Source organism: Periophthalmus magnuspinnatus, chromosome 18 (genome assembly GCF_009829125.3).
Source record: "Periophthalmus magnuspinnatus isolate fPerMag1 chromosome 18, fPerMag1.2.pri, whole genome shotgun sequence".
Taxonomy (NCBI): domain Eukaryota; kingdom Metazoa; phylum Chordata; class Actinopteri; order Gobiiformes; family Gobiidae; genus Periophthalmus; species Periophthalmus magnuspinnatus.
Genome location: NC_047143.1, coordinates 11,812,977 through 11,831,356, shown reverse-complemented (window position 1 = coordinate 11,831,356; position 18,380 = coordinate 11,812,977). Strand labels below are relative to the sequence as shown.

The 18,380-nt window shown below is 41.8% G+C and overlaps 1 protein-coding gene across 1 annotated transcript in view; it reads right to left on the bottom strand.

Annotated features, from left to right (window-relative positions):
• Positions 1-3,811: 3,811 nt before the first annotated feature.
• The window catches only part of dnah2 (dynein, axonemal, heavy chain 2), a 130,282-nt gene continuing 115,713 nt past the window's right edge, over positions 3,812-18,380 (bottom strand). Inside the window, exons 78-84 of the mRNA XM_055228976.1 lie at positions 17,034-17,274; positions 11,656-11,807; positions 10,294-10,408; positions 6,881-7,057; positions 5,781-5,855; positions 5,294-5,444; positions 3,812-3,966 (exon numbers count right to left, since the gene is read on the bottom strand). Of these exons, the coding sequence (XP_055084951.1) occupies positions 3,812-3,966; positions 5,294-5,444; positions 5,781-5,855; positions 6,881-7,057; positions 10,294-10,408; positions 11,656-11,807; positions 17,034-17,274 (1,066 nt within the window). The remainder of the gene's footprint in view (positions 3,967-5,293; positions 5,445-5,780; positions 5,856-6,880; positions 7,058-10,293; positions 10,409-11,655; positions 11,808-17,033; positions 17,275-18,380) is intronic.

Below are 18,380 nucleotides of genomic sequence, written 5' to 3'. Positions count from 1 at the left end.
GTAGGGGACCATTCTAATCTGGGGCTGGTGGTCCTTCAGAAAACATCTGACCTTTCGTCTCTGTCTCTCTGCGAACACAACAGCAGGCATTAGAAGATCACAATTTTGTTCAATCCAAGAGCCACTTCTCCAACCCATATCAATCTCAAATATTTGAGATTTACCTTTCAAATAATTTTCACAATGCTCCCATCTCAAATGGGTGCAGGAGCAGGCACTGCAGCATCAATGCATTTACAAAAGAACAACACACAACAACCCTAGTATCCTACAAAAGCTTAGTAAAGGAATTAACTGGATTTTTAAAATGTAATACTACAAACTAGTAAAATCAAAATTGGAATGGCAAATCATAACGGCTACAGTTTTTGTAGTGCCATAATTTCCTCCACAAACAACTATATCTCTTCTGCCTAAAAAAAAACAAAAAAACAAAAAAAACCCCAAAACAAACTGCTAACCCTGTAGTTTAGATTTGTACAAACATGAATTCTGTGATTCTGGGTGGTTCATAGCCCAGCTATAACAGAAGTCTTTTTTAAAATCAATCCTGTGGGTGAGTTTAAGCCCTAATGTTTACCCTGGATGTTGCTCAGTATGGCATTAAAATGATACATTTTTCATTCATACATTTATTTTTATTACTCAAAAATACCTAGCATTCATACTGTGCATGGGCTTGCCTCTCAATAGGTCTAACCTGTAGGGGAGATTAGGGTAAGTTGAGCCACTTTTTGCTTTGGGGGGTTGTTTTCTAACTGTTTACCTTATTAAGCACAAGATTTACTGGTGGGTCAAAATTGATAAAACTTGTGTTTATAATTTTAAAGTGTGAGATTTTATACAGAAAAAATACACAGGAAAAAAACCCACAGAATACCATTTGAATTTCTACCTAAAAGATACACATATTAATAAATAAATAAAAAAAAACTATAAAAAGTACAAATTTATTGTGAAATATATATATTTTTTATTTTCTTGCCATTGTTTCTCATGGAAGCAGGGGTGGACCAAAATACCCCAAAGTAACTTTTTAAATAAACTTGAGTTGATTTACCCAAACTGTTAATATAAATCTCATAGATTGCAAATACCAATATGAGAAAACAAAATTACTCTAAATAAAAGTGTGATTTTTCTTTGAGTACCTAAAATCAGTCCGGGACGTTGGTAAGATAGGCTAAGCAAACAGAGCCATATCCACACCTGAGATAATAAAAGCTAGAGATTTCGCTCAGCGACATCTTTACAACTCCACTGAGTCCGCGCTTTCATTCACTGTCGCAGAACGCCCTCTCGTGTCAAAGCGCTGAGCTACAAATGTAAAGCAGAGGGGTGGAGACAGAAAAAACATCTCGGAAGAAAATTCAAACGCTCTTCCTGGAAACGGTAGAAAACCCGCCACAACTTCACCACATGACAATCCCAAAGAAACTGCGACACAATATCAATTTCATAATTTCCCCCGTTTCTCTAAAATACCGCAGAAAACAACCGCGCTATCTTCATCTATCCACCCCATACGTGTACGCACCACCACGCAATATTGGCTTTTTACTCATTTATGGATCATGATGAGCACGGGACGATTGCGACATGATTAAAACCAGACCTGCCTTCCCGTAAACTACCCTCTTCCAGGCCGTGAAACATGACATCACCCACACATACGATGTTTTTTCTTACTCATAAAAACAACCAGCAACGTACGACATCAAACAGCTGCAGTATACAACTTAAGTATGCTGCCCATGCGAACTTTGATGCGCTGTAGGCTATGCACTTACAATACATTCAGCAAACGTTACATAAACCTAAATCCGATTTTTGTATGTGTCTTGCTTTATAGAAAAGGTTATCACGGGCGCACAAGGGACACGTAGCTCCACGCTTATCGTTAGCGCGTAGGTAAAGGAGATTTGACATGTATCCACTATCTAGACACCACTGCTGTCACATACGCACATACGTGTCCCCCTTACCTTAACTCCGCACTCGTGAATCGCGCTGGTGAAGTGGCGAGAGGCCGAAAAGGGCGCACCACAACCGTATTCGCAAAGCTCTCCATCTCGGTACCGTGCGGCAAGTGCCACGAATGACGCAGCAAACCCAAAATGAAAAGAAGCGTTATTCCCAAACTACGACATCCATCCATACGCGCTAGGCTCTCCTCTTCTCTTCTCTTCTCTTCAGTGTAGATGTAGCAGCAGCAGCAACAGCAGAAGCAGACATGGACAGGGCAGCGGCATGGTTAGATAAACGCCCACTCGAGAGGTTGTGGCATGGCATGACGGATGGGCACGGTTTTGCACAGTCAGAACGCGCAGAAAATCATTGCACAGCGCTTCTGGTTCCAATCTCCACAGATATCCAACAATTCATCTTTCCTTACGGGTTTTAATTACGCATTAAAATCACACTCCCATCCGTTTTGCGCGCGAACAGGCTGCAGTGTGAAAAGTAACTGCGCAGTTTTTGATTCCATTGAGTTGGACTTGAGTCGCTCCCTCATGCTGTCCCCTCGCTTGGTTACTCCGTCCTCCTTGGCTCGCACACAGTCTTGCTCCCTTGTTCTCTTCTCTCCTAAGCTTGCCTTACGCAGTTCTCTTTCTTTTTTTCTTTTCTAATTTTTTTTTTTTTCTTTTGTGTGGAATTCTTGGACAGTAGTGCCCCGCCTCCCTATTGATTGGCACACAAAGTGGAGGTCTGCAAATGCCCAAATTCCACTGTCAGTTGCAATTAGACAAGCCGTTTAAGAAAGGTCACATTTTTTAAAGTAAGGGGAAAAAGTTTAGACAATCTAAGTAATTTTGTAACACAGCAGTCTTGAACTTTTTATTCAACCATCTATTCCAGGGATGTCCAAACGTTTTTTTAATGAAGGCCCCACATTGAAACATTTGACGCTGACCACAGACCAGTGTCGAAACAGGGAGTCAAATGGTGCATTAACACAGGTTTGATATTGTACCATTAATAAGACTTGGAAGATTATTTTTAGGTCTGTGTCACAATACAATGTGATGTTATTCAGGTTATATAGGTACCATCTCTTCAATTTGTAGTAAAAAATACTGATTAATTGGGCCAGATTAGGAGGAGGCATGAGGACCAAAAAAATTAATATGAGGGCCGTATTTGGCACCTGGGCCCTAGTTTGGACAGCCCTGATCTATTCCAACAGACCGTAGTCGCCAAGTCCAATGCATTCCTAAACTGTGGTACATGGGCTACTTCTGGTTGTTGTGGGGATCCTCTGAAGTTCTGTCATGTGTATTAAAGTTGAACTAAAGACTGAACATGGTATTTTAATATCATTGTCTTTACCTTGTCCTTTTTGGCAATTTTACTGCAAACTACATACATTTGCAGCTTTCTGGTCAAAAAATGTCAAAAACTGTGTGTGTTCTGAATTACATTTGGAGCTTTTTAAACCTTATTTTGTTCTGGTCTAGTCCAGATTTAGTCTCAGTCCAGTCTTGACTGTTATGCCAAATAATTTATAAGATGGTAAAGTTTGGAACCACTGCTCTAAGCAAAGATGGCCAGACTTTAGGAGGCCATATTATTCTCAAAATTCCCATTCAAACAATGAAAATTAATAAAAAACAAATTTAAAATCCATAGTTCAATACATCATAGTGCAATACAGAATGTACCGGCACAGGGCTGTACATATGTTACAAATATTTTATTAAAACTATATCAACATACAAACAAATGCTTGACTGCAATAGAAGAAAGTAGAAAATCCTATTGTGTAGCCTCATGACGTATGAAAATGAATAATATAAGGCTGTGTATTGGTTCAGCTGTCCAGGCTCAGGAGCAGGGCGGTCCCTCTCTTGATCCAGTGGTCCGCAGGAGCCGATCCAGACTTGAGCTCCACTCCCACCACAAACGCAGCCCGGCCACCTTTCCCTGAGCGGACCGGGAAGTAGTAACAGGGACACAGGTACATGCCTGCACACACGGACAAAACGGTCATTAGCCAACTTTATAGGTGCTGTACCTGATTTCTTAAAAATATGAAAAACATAACTAGTTCCTATTATATGGTTTGCTGTGGTCCAAAGTTATTCCTCACTTTATGATTCTGAACATACAGATTATTCACCACACCAAGTTTATAAGTGCTTTTCACAACTGTCATAGAATTTTGCTATGACAGTAAAGCTAACAAGTAGCATGGGAACTAGACACTTTCTGATTCTTGGACAATAAAACACTTTATAATTAGATGCAGACAGCACATGGAACTGACTTATTTTGACGTCAAGAGCTGCTTACACAATATATCTGTAGTGGGGCAAGACAAATTTAAATTACATGGGAACAAATTGAGTACAGGGCTTTGAGCGATCATTCAAGGTGATTCTAAGAATATATAATATATTTAACAATTTAGTTTAGTTATCTTAGCTTAGACTATCTATATATGTCCACAAAGGAAATAACATGCTCTGGAATTCCCCACTGTGTTAAATATGTATGGAAAAAAGTGTGTACTCCGCAGTAATTAATATTTCACTTTCCATTTGAATGTTTGGATTAGGTGTCTGACACTAGCTAATTACCAACAAAGCACTAACAGATAGATGCTTTATGGTGAAGGCAGCTGAAGCACTGAAATGATCAAAAGAAGTTGGGTGAAAGTGTATGGACACAAGGGCACTTGGTTTGAATTGTCCAGGAAAGCTAGACAATTCTGTTATGTTCTATATGGAGGAATCTGTGTTTACATATCCATCTGTGTTTACATATCCATTTTACTGCACGGAAGCAAGGTTTGCATTGATGTTAACAAGGTATACAAAACAATCAAGATGGTATGGGTTACCAGGCTAGGTTTCAATTTTTCTGCTTACACAGGGAATTCAGAAAGAGACTGCATCACTAACAAGATTGCAGAAACTTGAAGCTATGTTTTTGAGGTGCAAACCGCTTTATATCATCATTAAAGTGAAACTAAACACAAAATAAATATTTTGCTTCTAAACTCGTGGTATATAGTGTTTTAATAACATTGTCTGTTCTAGTCTTCTAGTGTTGTAGTCTTTTTATGGCAATTTTAGATCAAACTAGGTAAATAAATATCACTCTCTGCCCAGTTTAACAGCTTTATTTGCAATGTGGTTGTGTCCACAGTTTAGTCCCACTTTAAAGCTCAAAAATGGATGCGTCCTTTGAGTGGTTATCTGTTAAGCATAAGGCTCTAAATGTTCCAGTGGCACTCCATGACATGAGTTCCTGGTTTGCACAGGTGTCTGGGGGAGATCAGGAGACTCACTTTTGGCCATCTTCTTGCGGCGCTCCACAGGTTTGAAGTGGATGGTGGGGATGGGACACACCATCTGCATGGGCTCAGCCTCCACCAGGCATGAGTTAGTCTTGTCCCAGCCAGCCCCCTCCAGGTACAGGCCGCGGATGTACACTCCGTCCTCAGGGCACACAGGAGGGAACATGTTTGGTTGGTTTATATTGTTTGACATATGTGTTTTGTTAGGAGGCAGCAGCAACTTTGCACCTTTCTTGTCTGGAGAGAACTGAATTCCAATTTTGACTCCTGACCAGAAAATATTGTTTTAGTTATGACAAATTGTTTTATTTTAATACTATAATTACTCCCACTCATAGTTCTGAGGTTCTATTATTTGTACATAAACAAATTTGCAATCTTTTTTCAAATTTGTTTGCATACTAATTTTAAAAGGTGAATGTTTTGATTTGTATTCCAGTTGTTTGACCTATATGTATGTGAGAAAATGTAGCTGTACCTTGGGTGGTTGCAGCAGGTGGCTGTCCTCCACAGTGGACACGATGAACTCCCAGGACAAAGTGTCCACAGAGATCTGTCACACACAATGGCATGTTAATAAAGGGAATAGATTACACTTTGATTCCATCAAAAACCCAGTGTGGAGAGCAACTGAACTTTATGGACAAATCACTGCCATGCTCAAATTTAGGTGTTTGGTTTTGAACAAAAAAATGTGTGTCACTAAATGAGCAGTAGGCAAATGCTAGCTAGCATTTAATTTTACTGTTACTTATCAGTTCATTCTGGTCAGACTGTGTTAAACAAAGCTAAGATTTAATTCTCAAGTTGAGTAACTGAACTGAAAAAAAATAGTTGGCTAATGCTAGCTAGCTTTTGACTGTAATGTTATTTGAGACAAATTTGTTCAAACGCACAAATTAGCTCACATGTTGTAATTCTAGCTAAGTCAGTTCTCTATGGTAAAATAGTATTAAAGCTTAAAAGTAAAATCTAACATGAGTAACAGCTTCAGACAGAGCAGTACCTCCAAAGGTATTGATTGGATATTTAATGTTCTGTGCATAACCTCTATTGATACTTCGGAGCTGATGGCATCAACATTCCCTGGGGGTGTGACGCTAACTGTACTGCACTGCTGTATCTGAGGCTTGAATTTTAGCTTTATTTTAACACCATCTGATCAGAAAGAGCAGTTTTTTTGGGTTTTTTTGGGAACTATGACGGTGAGTTGATTTGTGCTGTTAAACAAGTTCCTCACACATATATTACAGTCCCAAGCTAGCTAGCACAAACAATTTTTGAGTTACACGCTATCACCTTTTTTTGTTAAAAATCAAACACCTAAACATGGCCATGAATGCTCCTATTGATTACAGGCTTTAAATCCATTTAGTATTTTATCTTAAGTTTTCAGATAATCCTAAAACTTTTTGACAGTGTTGGCATTGTGTGTATTGTATCACTATGTTAATGGCTGAACTATAGAGATAGTACATGTAGAACACCTCCAGCGTGATGGCACTGCAAAGTATCAATTGGCAATTGAATGTTCTGATGTCACATGAATGCACCCTGTGTTTATATGTCCTGACTTACGTTGTGTTGGCGGGCAGCGGACTGCAGCACAGCAGTCAGAAAGCTGTTGGGGAATGTGAAACCGGGCAGCCAGATCAGTGTGGGGGGAACGGTGGTCCCAGCCCAGGAGGCAAACTGAGCCACGCGCTGGCACAGGTCTCTAGTCCAGGCTGCTAAGGGCTTGATGGACGGGTACGCCTGGGGACATCACAGAAGGACACTTTTAGAAGATTTAAAGGACCATATTGCGCTATTTTCTGATCTATGTTATAATGTTGTTCCTTCAGTAAAAACACGCCTGTAGTTTTGTTTGTTTCATCCACACGTTTAACACACAAACCCTGCAAATTTAGATTCTTCTCTCAATCAGAAAACACTCTGTTCCACGTTGTGATGTCATGTGGTAATACAGGAAGTGCTCCCCTGTGTTTTTAAACTCCATACACCTTCACTAGAATTATTTGGATAATTTCAGCCCTGGAATTGCTAATTTCCATTGAACAAAAGGTAGCTGTTAATGTGAAAAAACTTTTCATCACATCACAAGGTGAAAACAGAATAAACAGAATATTTTGAGCTGTGGAGATGGAGACTGACTAATAATAAAGCATTACTCAAACATGTGAGCTTTTAGTCATGTTAGAATGTTGTGTTTTATTTCATTCACACAAGAGTCAGTTTTGCATAACATAAGACATTTAAGCACATGTGTATCTGAGGAAATGGTAAAGCAGTGTGGGATGGCCTCAGACAGAAAAGCAGGTCAGGAAAGAAAGGCCAAAGTGGTGAGCTCAGAGTTAATGATAGGCTGCGAGAGAGGGGAGAGAGAAGAGGAAGAAAGTTGAGGAGACGAAAGAAGGGAAGATCAGGGGAATGAGAAGCAAGGAAGGGAGATGTGAAAATGAGAGGGTGGAGGTAAAGAAAGGATAGAGGGGAGAAGTGGAGACAGGTAGACAGGAGAGGGAAGAGAGGTGTAAAGCATAAAAGAAAAAAAGACAGAGTTTGGAGGGAAAGAGAAGAAAAAGGCAGAGAAGAGAGAAGATGGAGATGGAGGGAGGGATGGAGAAGGGGAAGAGTAAAGAGGACTTCAAGTTTTTAACAATAAATGTGTTTTAAGTCAAGAGAAGAGTAAAGAGGAGAGGAGAAAAGTAGAGATAAGAGAAGAAAGAGAAAAGACAAGAGGAGAACTTCAAGAGAAGATGAAAGGAGAAGAGGGGAGATAAGTAGACCGCAGAAAGAGAGGAGGAGAGAAGTGGAGACAGGAGAAGACTAGGAGAAGAGAGAGCAGGGGAGGAAGGGAGGAGAGAAGAGTAAGATGAAGGGAGGGAAGAGGAAAGAAGGAGAAAATTGAGAGAGGAGGAAAGTAGGATAGCAGAGTAGAGGAGGGAAAGATAAGAGGAGGAGAAAATGGAGACAAGTACGGAATAAAATAGAAAGTAGAGAAGAGAGACTGGGAGAGGAGAGGAGAAGAAAGGAGGAGACAGGATGAGAGGAAGAAAAGATGATGAGAGGAGGGGAAGAGAAAAGAGTAAGAGGGAGGGAAGGGGACAGGGCAATAAAAGGGGACACAAAAGGAGAGAAGAGAGAGGGGAGGGAAAGAACATGGTAGCAGGAAAGAGGAGAAAAGCGGGAATAAGAGAGAGGGAGGGGAGGAGAGAAGAGATATGGGGAAGGGAAGAGGAGGAAAAAGTGGAGACAGAAGGAGAGAAGAGATAGAAGGAGATAAGAGACAGGAGGAGAAGAGAGAAGGGAAAAAAGAGGAGAGGAGGAGGAAGCAAGGAGAGAAGAGAGAAAAGTGAGAGGAGAAGAGAGGAGAAAGGTGGAGACAGGAGGAGGTCAGAAAGGATTGAAGGAGAAAAAAGTGGAGAAAGGACTAGTAAGACAGAGGAACAAGGCAGAAGTTGAGTGTGAGTGGAGGAAGAAAAGGGCGCAGAAAACGGAGGAGAAAAGAGGAGTTTAAGAAAATAAAGAGCAGGACAGAGAATGAGAAAAGGAAAGAGGGGAGAGAGGAGGACTTAGTGATGAAGTAAGACAGAATAGCCATGAAGATGGGTGAGCTAAAGTGTACTGGAGTAGTGTAATAAAACCCAAAGCTTCCATAAAAGGACAAAGTTCCACGCAGTACATGACCAAACTCCACCTCCTGATAGACAGACCTTCAGAGCTCAGTGGAAAAGACCAGGGAGAGTAAGGCCAAGATGAAAGAGACAGAGACCATGGGAAGCACTCGGACAGAACAAAAGTGGATCATGTTGAAATATTTAAAGGTGCACTGTGTAACTTTTTGGTGGTGGGCATGCCACTTGCTTGACACCATGGAGATTGCTTGGTTAAGATATTTCACAGTTTGGCAACTTAGCAATCTGCAAGGAGACAAGCAGGTGGTACCTAAAGGCCAAAATTACAGGTCAGATCTCTGGAGACACTAAGAATGCTGTCCCATACACCCACCAGAAAAGTTACACAGTTCACCTTTATAGGAGGTTAACTGCCTATGCCAATCTAAGGTTGAGGAAGTATTTTTGAAAGAAATCTCTCCATTGAAAATTCACAAATACTAAGCAAATGCTTGTTAGCATTTATAAGGCGACATTGCATAAGGCCACATTACTCATTGCTCTTTGGAGTGACTACAATCAAGTATACATGTGTTGCTGATTAATGTTTTTATAATATTTATGACTCTAAATGGCAAAAATTCTGCAATGGAAATTTAACTTTGACATACATTTTCTATCATGACCTACAGTTGTTTTGTGCCATTCTTTTTTTCTGGGATAAAGACACTCACTTAAATCACAAAAGGCTGAAGTTTAAAGGTCCAGTATTACGCAAAATTGAGTTTTAAGGCATTTTAGAATGCTGTTACCTAATCAAAACATACCTGGAGTTGTGTTTTGTTTCATTTGCACATGTGTGAGAACGGTAGTCCTTTATTATTAGTCTGTCTATATCTCCAAAGCTCAAAAGGCTCTGTTCCACCTTGTGATGTCATGAGGTAGTTTTCAATTTAACAGCTACCTTTTACCTTTTGTTCAGTAGTGATTGGCAGTCCCAGGGCTGAAATCATTAAAATGATTCTAGTGAAGGTGTATGGAGTTTAAAAATACAGTGGAGCACTTGTATTACCACATAACATCACAAGGTGAAACACAGTGTTTTCTGTTTGAAGGGTTTGTGTGTTAAACATATGTGAATGGTTTCATTCACATATGTTTAACACACAAAAACAACTCCAGGTATGTTTTTGATGAGAGAACAATATTATAACAGAGTAATATGAGCCCTTTTACTACAGGCTATGTGTGTATAAGTGTATAGTATAAAATCAATATAATTTTTTATGGTCTCATATTATGGTCTCTCATTATGTGTATCTGACCTCATTTTGATCATGTCTAATAATGAAGAAGTTATTATGTGTAGTGCAGGACCTTCTCCCACAGGGGGGGCACACGAACGTCATAGATACAGTTGAAGGTCTCCTCCAGATGGGGAGACATCACCACTACCCCTTTGATGCCTTTCTGTAGTTTGATGATGGATGAACTGAAACAGAACAATATCTTCATCAAGTTTATAGCATTATGAGTACATCTCTACATTAGTCATATATTATATTACATTCTAATGTATAAATATAATTTATCAAATAGTTAATAATATGTGAGTATAGGTTTAAATAGAGCTGTATTCGACTAAAGAAATTCTTGGTTGACTAAAGACATGTCCTGCTGATTGACTGGTGGGGGGCGTGGTAGAAGCTCTCAAAACTATGACGTGTCTAATCCAAACTGCACAAGACTACACTTGCATGAGAGTTCATGTAAAAACAACTATTTAAGTACAATGAAAGAATGTATTTATGTTGAACTTGTGAATCATGAGGTTAATTTGCCTTATTTTCAAATAAATATCAAACTCTCACTAACTTCTCCTTTATGCTGTTGTCCCATATATCCTTATAATCTAAATTACATGCTTAGTTGACTAACAAAAACACACTACAGGATTTTTCAGTCTTAAATTATTTTTAAACATGTAAGAAAAAAACCCCAAAACACACACACCACAGGCATGAGGAGAATTGTGTGCGCTTGGGGGATCGTAAGATTTAAAACTCAAAGACTGCAGTGGAGTAAGGGAAATTATGCTGTAGAGGCTTTAGACACCATTTGACACATGGTTGACTAAACAACTAAAGGACTGCAGCCCTAGTTTTGAAAACTGGGTAAAACCTATGTCAAAAAGAGCTGAAAAAAAAAATCTAATCTTTCAATCAAAGTGATATTATTGCATGTTTGTGGGTTATTTTAAAGTCCTTTCACATTTGTCTGATACTTAAACCTCAAATAACCCACCTGAAGTTTTGTTTTAACACAGTCTGTTGGGTTAACAAATTGTCAAAAGATTTTTGTCAATATTGTCCATGCCTACATGTATTACAAACTAAATGTATGAAAATAATATTTAGCTCTACAGAAATTAAAATTAAATTGTGTTGAGATCAAAATGACAATTAAAATAACTTTTCATGATCCCCAGAGATAAATTCAAATAAAAGTTTTTTTGAAACTCAAACATAAACAGAACCATGAACACTCGTATTGACCTCACGCTCCTGAAAATGTGTTGTTTAAAGCCATTTTGTACTTTTTCCTTTTTTGACAGCTTTGGCTAATGTGCGCATTGTGTCTCTGTGGGAACAGCTGAACATTCATCCATAGAGACACATACAGGACACCCCCAGTGTGATGTCAATACAAAATATTAATAGATTATAAGACAGTTAGTACGTGATGGTGTTGAGCAGGGCGTTGTATCTCTGAATCTCCTGCAGCAGCACCACGTTCAGAGGGGTGAGGTTGTCCTTCAGCATTGCTTTGGCATGGTCATAGTCCACTAAGGCCGGGATTTCTGTGCTCACTTCACCCAGCAGCTCCAGCACCTGACAGGGGAGTCACAACCAGTGTTGAGCATCTTATTTCAAAAATGTACTTCTACCAAAAAGTAACTGAGTTAGTAACTCAGTTACTTTTTGGGAGAAGTAACTAGTTACTAGGCAAAGTAACTATGCCGTTACTTATTATGTTAAAACAATAAAAACACAACATATGTGAACCTTTAACATTTATTTCACTTTAACAGATTGCAATTATATTGCATTTGTAAAGTAAAGTAAAGTATTTGTAAAGTAAAGTAATTTTAAAGTAAATTATAGAATGTATCAAAAAATAAATAAAATATATATATATATATATATATATATATATATATATATATATATATATATATATATATATATATGTCATTTGAAGTGCAAATAAATCAACATGTCACACAATTTCAGACAACTGAACTTCAAGTACTTTCTTCATTAAAATAAACAATAACAATAAAGTGCTTACAGTAAAATACTGAAAAAATTCATTGCAATGTATTGCAAAACTAAGGCATTCAAATGTAAATCTGTAATAAAATAATACAAAACCTTTAAGCTTCTCTGGCCACACACTGTGATTCTCTGTCCAGTATTCAAATATTAATCATTCTTATTTCAACATAAACTGAACTTTATCCAACTCTTGTACATTCATTAAAAGATTCACACAATCCCTCTAACACTTATCTATCCATCCTAACGGTTGGACCAGTGGTTGTATCTTAGAAGCAGAAGTCTTTCAAACTTCTGATCTGAGCTTGTTCCTCTTTGGAGAGAACACAGTCACGTTTCTGATCAAAACACAACTCGGACTCAATCAGCTGTCAATGCACCTGTGGACGGGACATCATTTCCCATCATGCATTACGCGTTTGTACTCCATGCAGGCGGCCGCAGTCAGTGGAGAGCTGCTGCGCTCGTCTTGCTCAAAAACCTCCCGTTACCGGTGCACAGTTTACGTCAGAGCAAGTCGGTGGCATCTTGGACACAAAACTAACCGGCATGCACCGTGCACCGATCGACGGCGTCGTATCTGCGCCCGCCTCATCTCAAACAAGCCTTTTATCTCACCCCAGCCTCCTCTTTCACCAAACAAACACAACAGCGTTGCAGCTCCTCGGCTGAGAGACTCTGATGAAGAGCAGAGTGAACTCAATTAAAAGTAACTCGCCACATTTTACTGTCAGTAACGGTAACGGCGTTGGGACGCTGGGAAAAGTAATTAGTTAGATTACTCCGTTGGTGAAAAAATAACGCAGTTAGTAATGCCGTTATAATTTAACTCCGTTATTCCCAACACTGATTATTATTTATGTGATCCATACCTGACAACAGCCTTGACACTTTCAGTTACATTTAAAACATATGTCGATATCAAATATAGAGCAGTAGTTTGTGTAAAAGTTGGAGGAGGAGGAGGAGGAGGAGGCAGCCGTGCGTCAGGACATCATTTCCCATAATACATTAAGCGTTTGTAGTCCATGCAGGCGGCCGCAGGCGGTGGAGAGCTGCTGCGCTCCTCTCGCTCGTCTCGCCTTTTATCTCACCCCAGCCTCCTCTTTCACCAAAGAAACAAAGTAACGCGCCACATTTATAGTCAGTAACGGTAACGGCGTTACAACGCTGGGAAAAGTAATTAGTTAGATTACTCCGTTACTGAAAAAGTAACGTAGTTAGTAACGCCGTTATAATGTAACTCCGTTATTCCCAACACTGGTCACAACACAAGTCAAAATAAGTTTTTTTCTGTAGAGCACAGTTCAAAGCATTTCCAGATTTCAACACACAGTCATAATGACTGACAGGAGGGACCAAAGAGACAGGACAGTTTAACGGTGTTTATTCACAGGTTTTAAATGTGCAAATGAAGGTAGACAGATCAGAGAGTTGAGAGCAGGGTTGTTTGCCGTGGTCCAGGAGTAGAGCGTGAGCAGCGGGGTCAGAGACGAGGTGAGCAGTACCAGTAGAGGTGAGCTGGGTCATAAGATGTGAGGTTCGTACCGGTCGTAGAGAGCTGAGCAGGTCCAAAGAGCAGGATCTGACTGTCATTGGCATGGACGGGCTTGAGTTGTGACACATGAAACGTAGGATGGATGTGGAGGGAAGAAGGAAGCTGAAGGTGTACTGCAGATGGGTTGATGAATTTTGGTGAATTTGAAGGGGCCCAGGAATCAAGGAGGGAGTTTCCGGGAGTGTGTTTTGAGTGGGATATTCTTGAATGAGAGCCAAACTGACTGACCTGGCTGATATTGGGAAGCAGGGGTGCGGTGTCTGCAGCTGCCTTTGTCCTGGCCCCAGATTGGAGAAGGGCTGCCCTGTTTCTTCTCCTACGGCAGCGTTGGAGGTTGTGTTGCCCGGAAGGCACCGCCAGGTCCTTTTCCTCCAACGGGAATAGTGGGGGCTGCTACCCTAGGGAGGCTTGGAAAGGGGATAAGCCAGTAGCGGAACTCACCAGGGAATTGTGCGAGTATTTGATCCACTTTGGGAAGGTGCTCCAGGCAGAGGGGTTAGAAGAAACCACACAGCGTAGCGCCATCTCCAGGTCCTGATTGGCACGCTCGGTTTGTCCTTTGGTCTGGGGGTGAAAGCTGGAGGTGAGACTCGTTGATGCACCCAGGCCTTTGCAGAAAGAGCGGCAGACTTGTGAATGTGAATTGGGTCCCATGATCAGAAACTATATCCACCGGAATTCCATGGAGCCGCAATACATGGTTGGTTATGTGATCAGCAGTCTTCTTGGCGGTCGGGAGTTTCGGTAGAGCGACTAAAAGGGCTGCCTTGGAGAAACGGTCAACAATGGTAAAAATGACTGTATTATTTTAAGACAGAGGAAGGCCTGTCACGAAGTCCACTGCTACGTGGGACCACGGTCGTTTCGGGACTGGTAGCGGTTGGAGCAGGTCAGAAGGTGGCGGGTGGGAGGTTTTACCACTGTCACACACCTGGCACCTGGTGTGCGATTGATCCCAGGATGGCAGGCAAACTGAGAGCAGTGGACCCATTCAAGCACCTTGGAGCGGACAGGATCAAAGAGAGGAACAAAGAGAGTACCAGATGGGCCATTACCTGGGTCAGGATGGGTGCATTGAGCCTCCTGGACCAGATGCACAATCCCCTAGTGGACAGCAGTAACCACACAGGTGGGGGATACGATGGGCTCCGAAGGGGTGGTAGTATCCTCCTGGGAGAACTGGCGTGAGAGTGCATCTGGCTTGATGTTATGGGATCCAGGGTGATAGGCGAGTATAAAATTGAATCTACTGAAAAATAGAGACCAGTGAGCTTGGCGGGAGTTTAAACGTTTAGCGGATTGAATGTAAGCTAGGTTCTTGTGATCTGTTCAAACCAGGACAGGATGCTCTGCCCACTCCAACAAGTGCCGCCACTCTTCCAGGGTGAGCCTGACCACCGACAGTTCTTGATCCCCCTCATCATAATTGCTCTCAGCTGGGGAAAGGTGACCAGAGAAAAAGGCACAGGGATACAATCGACTGGGGCCGAGGTGAAGGTCCTTCAGCTTTCCAAAGGCAGACTTGGCCTCAGGGGTCCAACAGAACTGTCTGGAGGGAGTGGTGAGTTTAGTGAGGGGAGCAATAACACGGCTAAAGTCCCTGATGAAAGTTAGCAAACCCAATAAATCTTTGTAGTTGTTTCCTGTTGGTGGGCATAGACCACCCAGTTACCACTTTAATCTTTCCCCTTTCCTTAGGCACACCAGGTAATATAATATCCTAAGGTCGAGCTTAGTGAAGATGGTGGCCCCGTGGAGTGGCGGTCGATCAGTTGCAATGTGTATTTGTTTTTAACTGTGATATTATTGAGACCCCTGAAGTCGATGTATGGTCATAATGTTTTGTCCTTTTTGGCAACGAAGAAGAAACCAGTGCCCAAGGGTGAAGAGGATGGACGAATAACACCAGCGGCAAAAGAGTCCCGAATATATTGCTCCATAATCTCCCGTTCTGGTTTGGAGAGATTATAAAGGCAACTGGAAGGCAAGAGGGCGCCAGGCAGGAGGTCGATAGCACAAGGTAGCGTCAAGTTGAAATCTATTATTTTTATTCTCTGGGATGTGCTGCTGACTCACCAGTACTCCCAGTCCTCCGATGGGCACCCTCTTTTGGCCGAACCGGGCAGGTTGCGATAAAGTGCCCCTGTTTGTCACAATACAGGCACTCACCCGCCTGGCGCTCCTCTGCAGTCAGGTGCGCACGACCCAGCTGCATTGGCTCCTCTAGTGGGGGTGTCGCTGGGAGCTGGTTAACTGGTGGCGGCAGGGCGGAGCGTTTTACGACCCGGATAGGCAAACGGCGTCTCTCTCTCTGGCGGTTCTGCAGTCAACAGTCGATTCGGCTCACTAGGGTAGTCAAAGATTTTAGGTCAGGTGGGTCATCTCGAGAAACCAGTTGATCCTTTAATTTTCCACTTAGTCCTTAGCACGCTGTCGGTCCAATCCACCTTCGCCGTCAGTGTCCAGAACTCAATAGTGTAATCTGCCATGGACCTGGGTCCCTGAACTAGGCCTAATAGGACCGGGTGAGTATTTAAATACAGCTTGACAGAGAGGCGTCAGCTTGATAGGGATGCCAGTTTAAACTCTCCCACAAACCCACCAAAAGTCACAAGGTCTATAGCAGTGTTAGAAAATTTTGCCTCTGCCCACTGGAGTGCTCTGCCCCTCAATAATCTACACATGTACCGTATCTTTTCAGCACCTGATGTAAAGCAGGCTGGATGTTGTTGAAACAAGGAGGTACATTGAAAAAGGAAACCCCAACAGAGGCTAGGCTGGTCTGAATATGGGTCCAGATCGGTGCCTCTCATTTCCGGAGGGAGCGGCACCGTGTTGGTCCCGGACATGGCAGTGGCGGCGGGAGCTGAGGGCAGGAGAGCTGGGAAAGTTGCTGGGTCAGAGTGTGGTTACAGTCGAGCAAGGTCCGGATGGTTTGTTCATGTTGCCCAATGATTATTCAGTGGTGCAAAAGCAGAGTTGTACCACTGCGGATACGTGGACGATCTGGCGCTGAGTGTCAGGTCCTGGCTCCCTTTGTCCTCCCCAGGTGCAGCTTAATTACTGATTGGATGCAGGTGTGCATGGGAGAAGCCCAAATCTCCGCCCAGCTCCATGCTCAGACACAGAAGGGAGGGGGAAAACAGTACAACAAAAGGCAGGACAGACAGGGATCTTGACACACACACATTAACAGTCTATAAGTGTATTTAAATACTCACCCGGTCCTCTCGGCTGCCCCTTGTCATGCTGGTCCCTGCCCCTGTGCTGCTGACCTGAGGCTGCAGGGAGAGCAGGGTGTCAAAAAGTGTGCGCGTCTCTGCAATCTGACTGGCGATGTCCGCATTTGGGTGCTGTCCAAACACCTCTGGGTGCTCTGTGGCAGGGAGGTTACTGATGAAGTCAACACAGGAAGCCCGAGAGCAGTCCTGAGGGATGCAGTAGGAAGGCAGGGATGACAACCTGAAAGAGGGGAACAAAATATGAATCCATTTTGCAGAGTTCAGTAAGACATGTGATTTACTGCTAAAGTCATGTACTATATATACACATGGACAAAATTGTTGGTACCTGTCGATTAATGAAAGAAAAACTCACATTGGTCACAGAAATAAATTGAATCTGACAAAAGGAATAATAAATAAAAATTATATGAAATTTAACCAGTGAAAGTCAGACATTGCTTTTCAACCATGCTTCAACAGAAAAATAAACTCATGAAACAGGCCTGTACAAAAATGATAGTACCCTTAACTTAATATTTTGTTGCACAACCTTTAGAGGCAATCACTGCAATCAAACAATTTCTGTAACTGTCAATGGGACTTCTGCACCTCTCAGCAGGTATTTTGGCCCACTCCTCATGAGCAAACTGCTCCAGTTGTCTCAGGTTTGAAAGGTGCCTTTTCCAGACAGCATGTTTCAGCTCCTTCCAAAGAGCCTCAATAGGATTAGGTCAGGGCTCATAGAAGGCCACTTTAGAATAGTCCAATGTTTTCCTCTTAGTCATTCTTGGGTGTTTTTAGCTGTGTGTTTTGGGTCATTGTCCTGCAACTGAGACCAACCTTTCTGACATTAGCCAGCACATTTCTCTCTAGAATCCCTTGATAGTCTTGAGATTTCATAGTACCCTGCACAGATTCAAGACACCCTGCAGCAAAGCAGCTCCAGAACATAACAGAGTCTCCTCCATTTTCACAGTAGGGACAGCATTCTTTTCTTGATATGCTTAATTTTTCTGTCCGTGAACATAGAGCTAATGTACCTTGGCAAAAGTTCCATCTGTACATAGGACATTCTCCCAGAAGCTTTGTGGCTTGTCAACATGTAGTTTGGCAAATTCCAATCTGGCTTTTTTACTGATTTGTTTTCAACAATGGTGTCTTCCTTGGTCGTCTCTCATTAAGTCCACTTTGGCTCAAACAACGACGGATGGTGCGATCTGACGCTGATGTTCCTTGAGGTTGAAGTTCATCGTTAATGTCTTTATAAGTTTTTCTGGGCTCTTTTGTTACCATTCGTATTATCCGTCTCTTGGATTTGTCATCAATTTTCCTCCTGTGGCCATG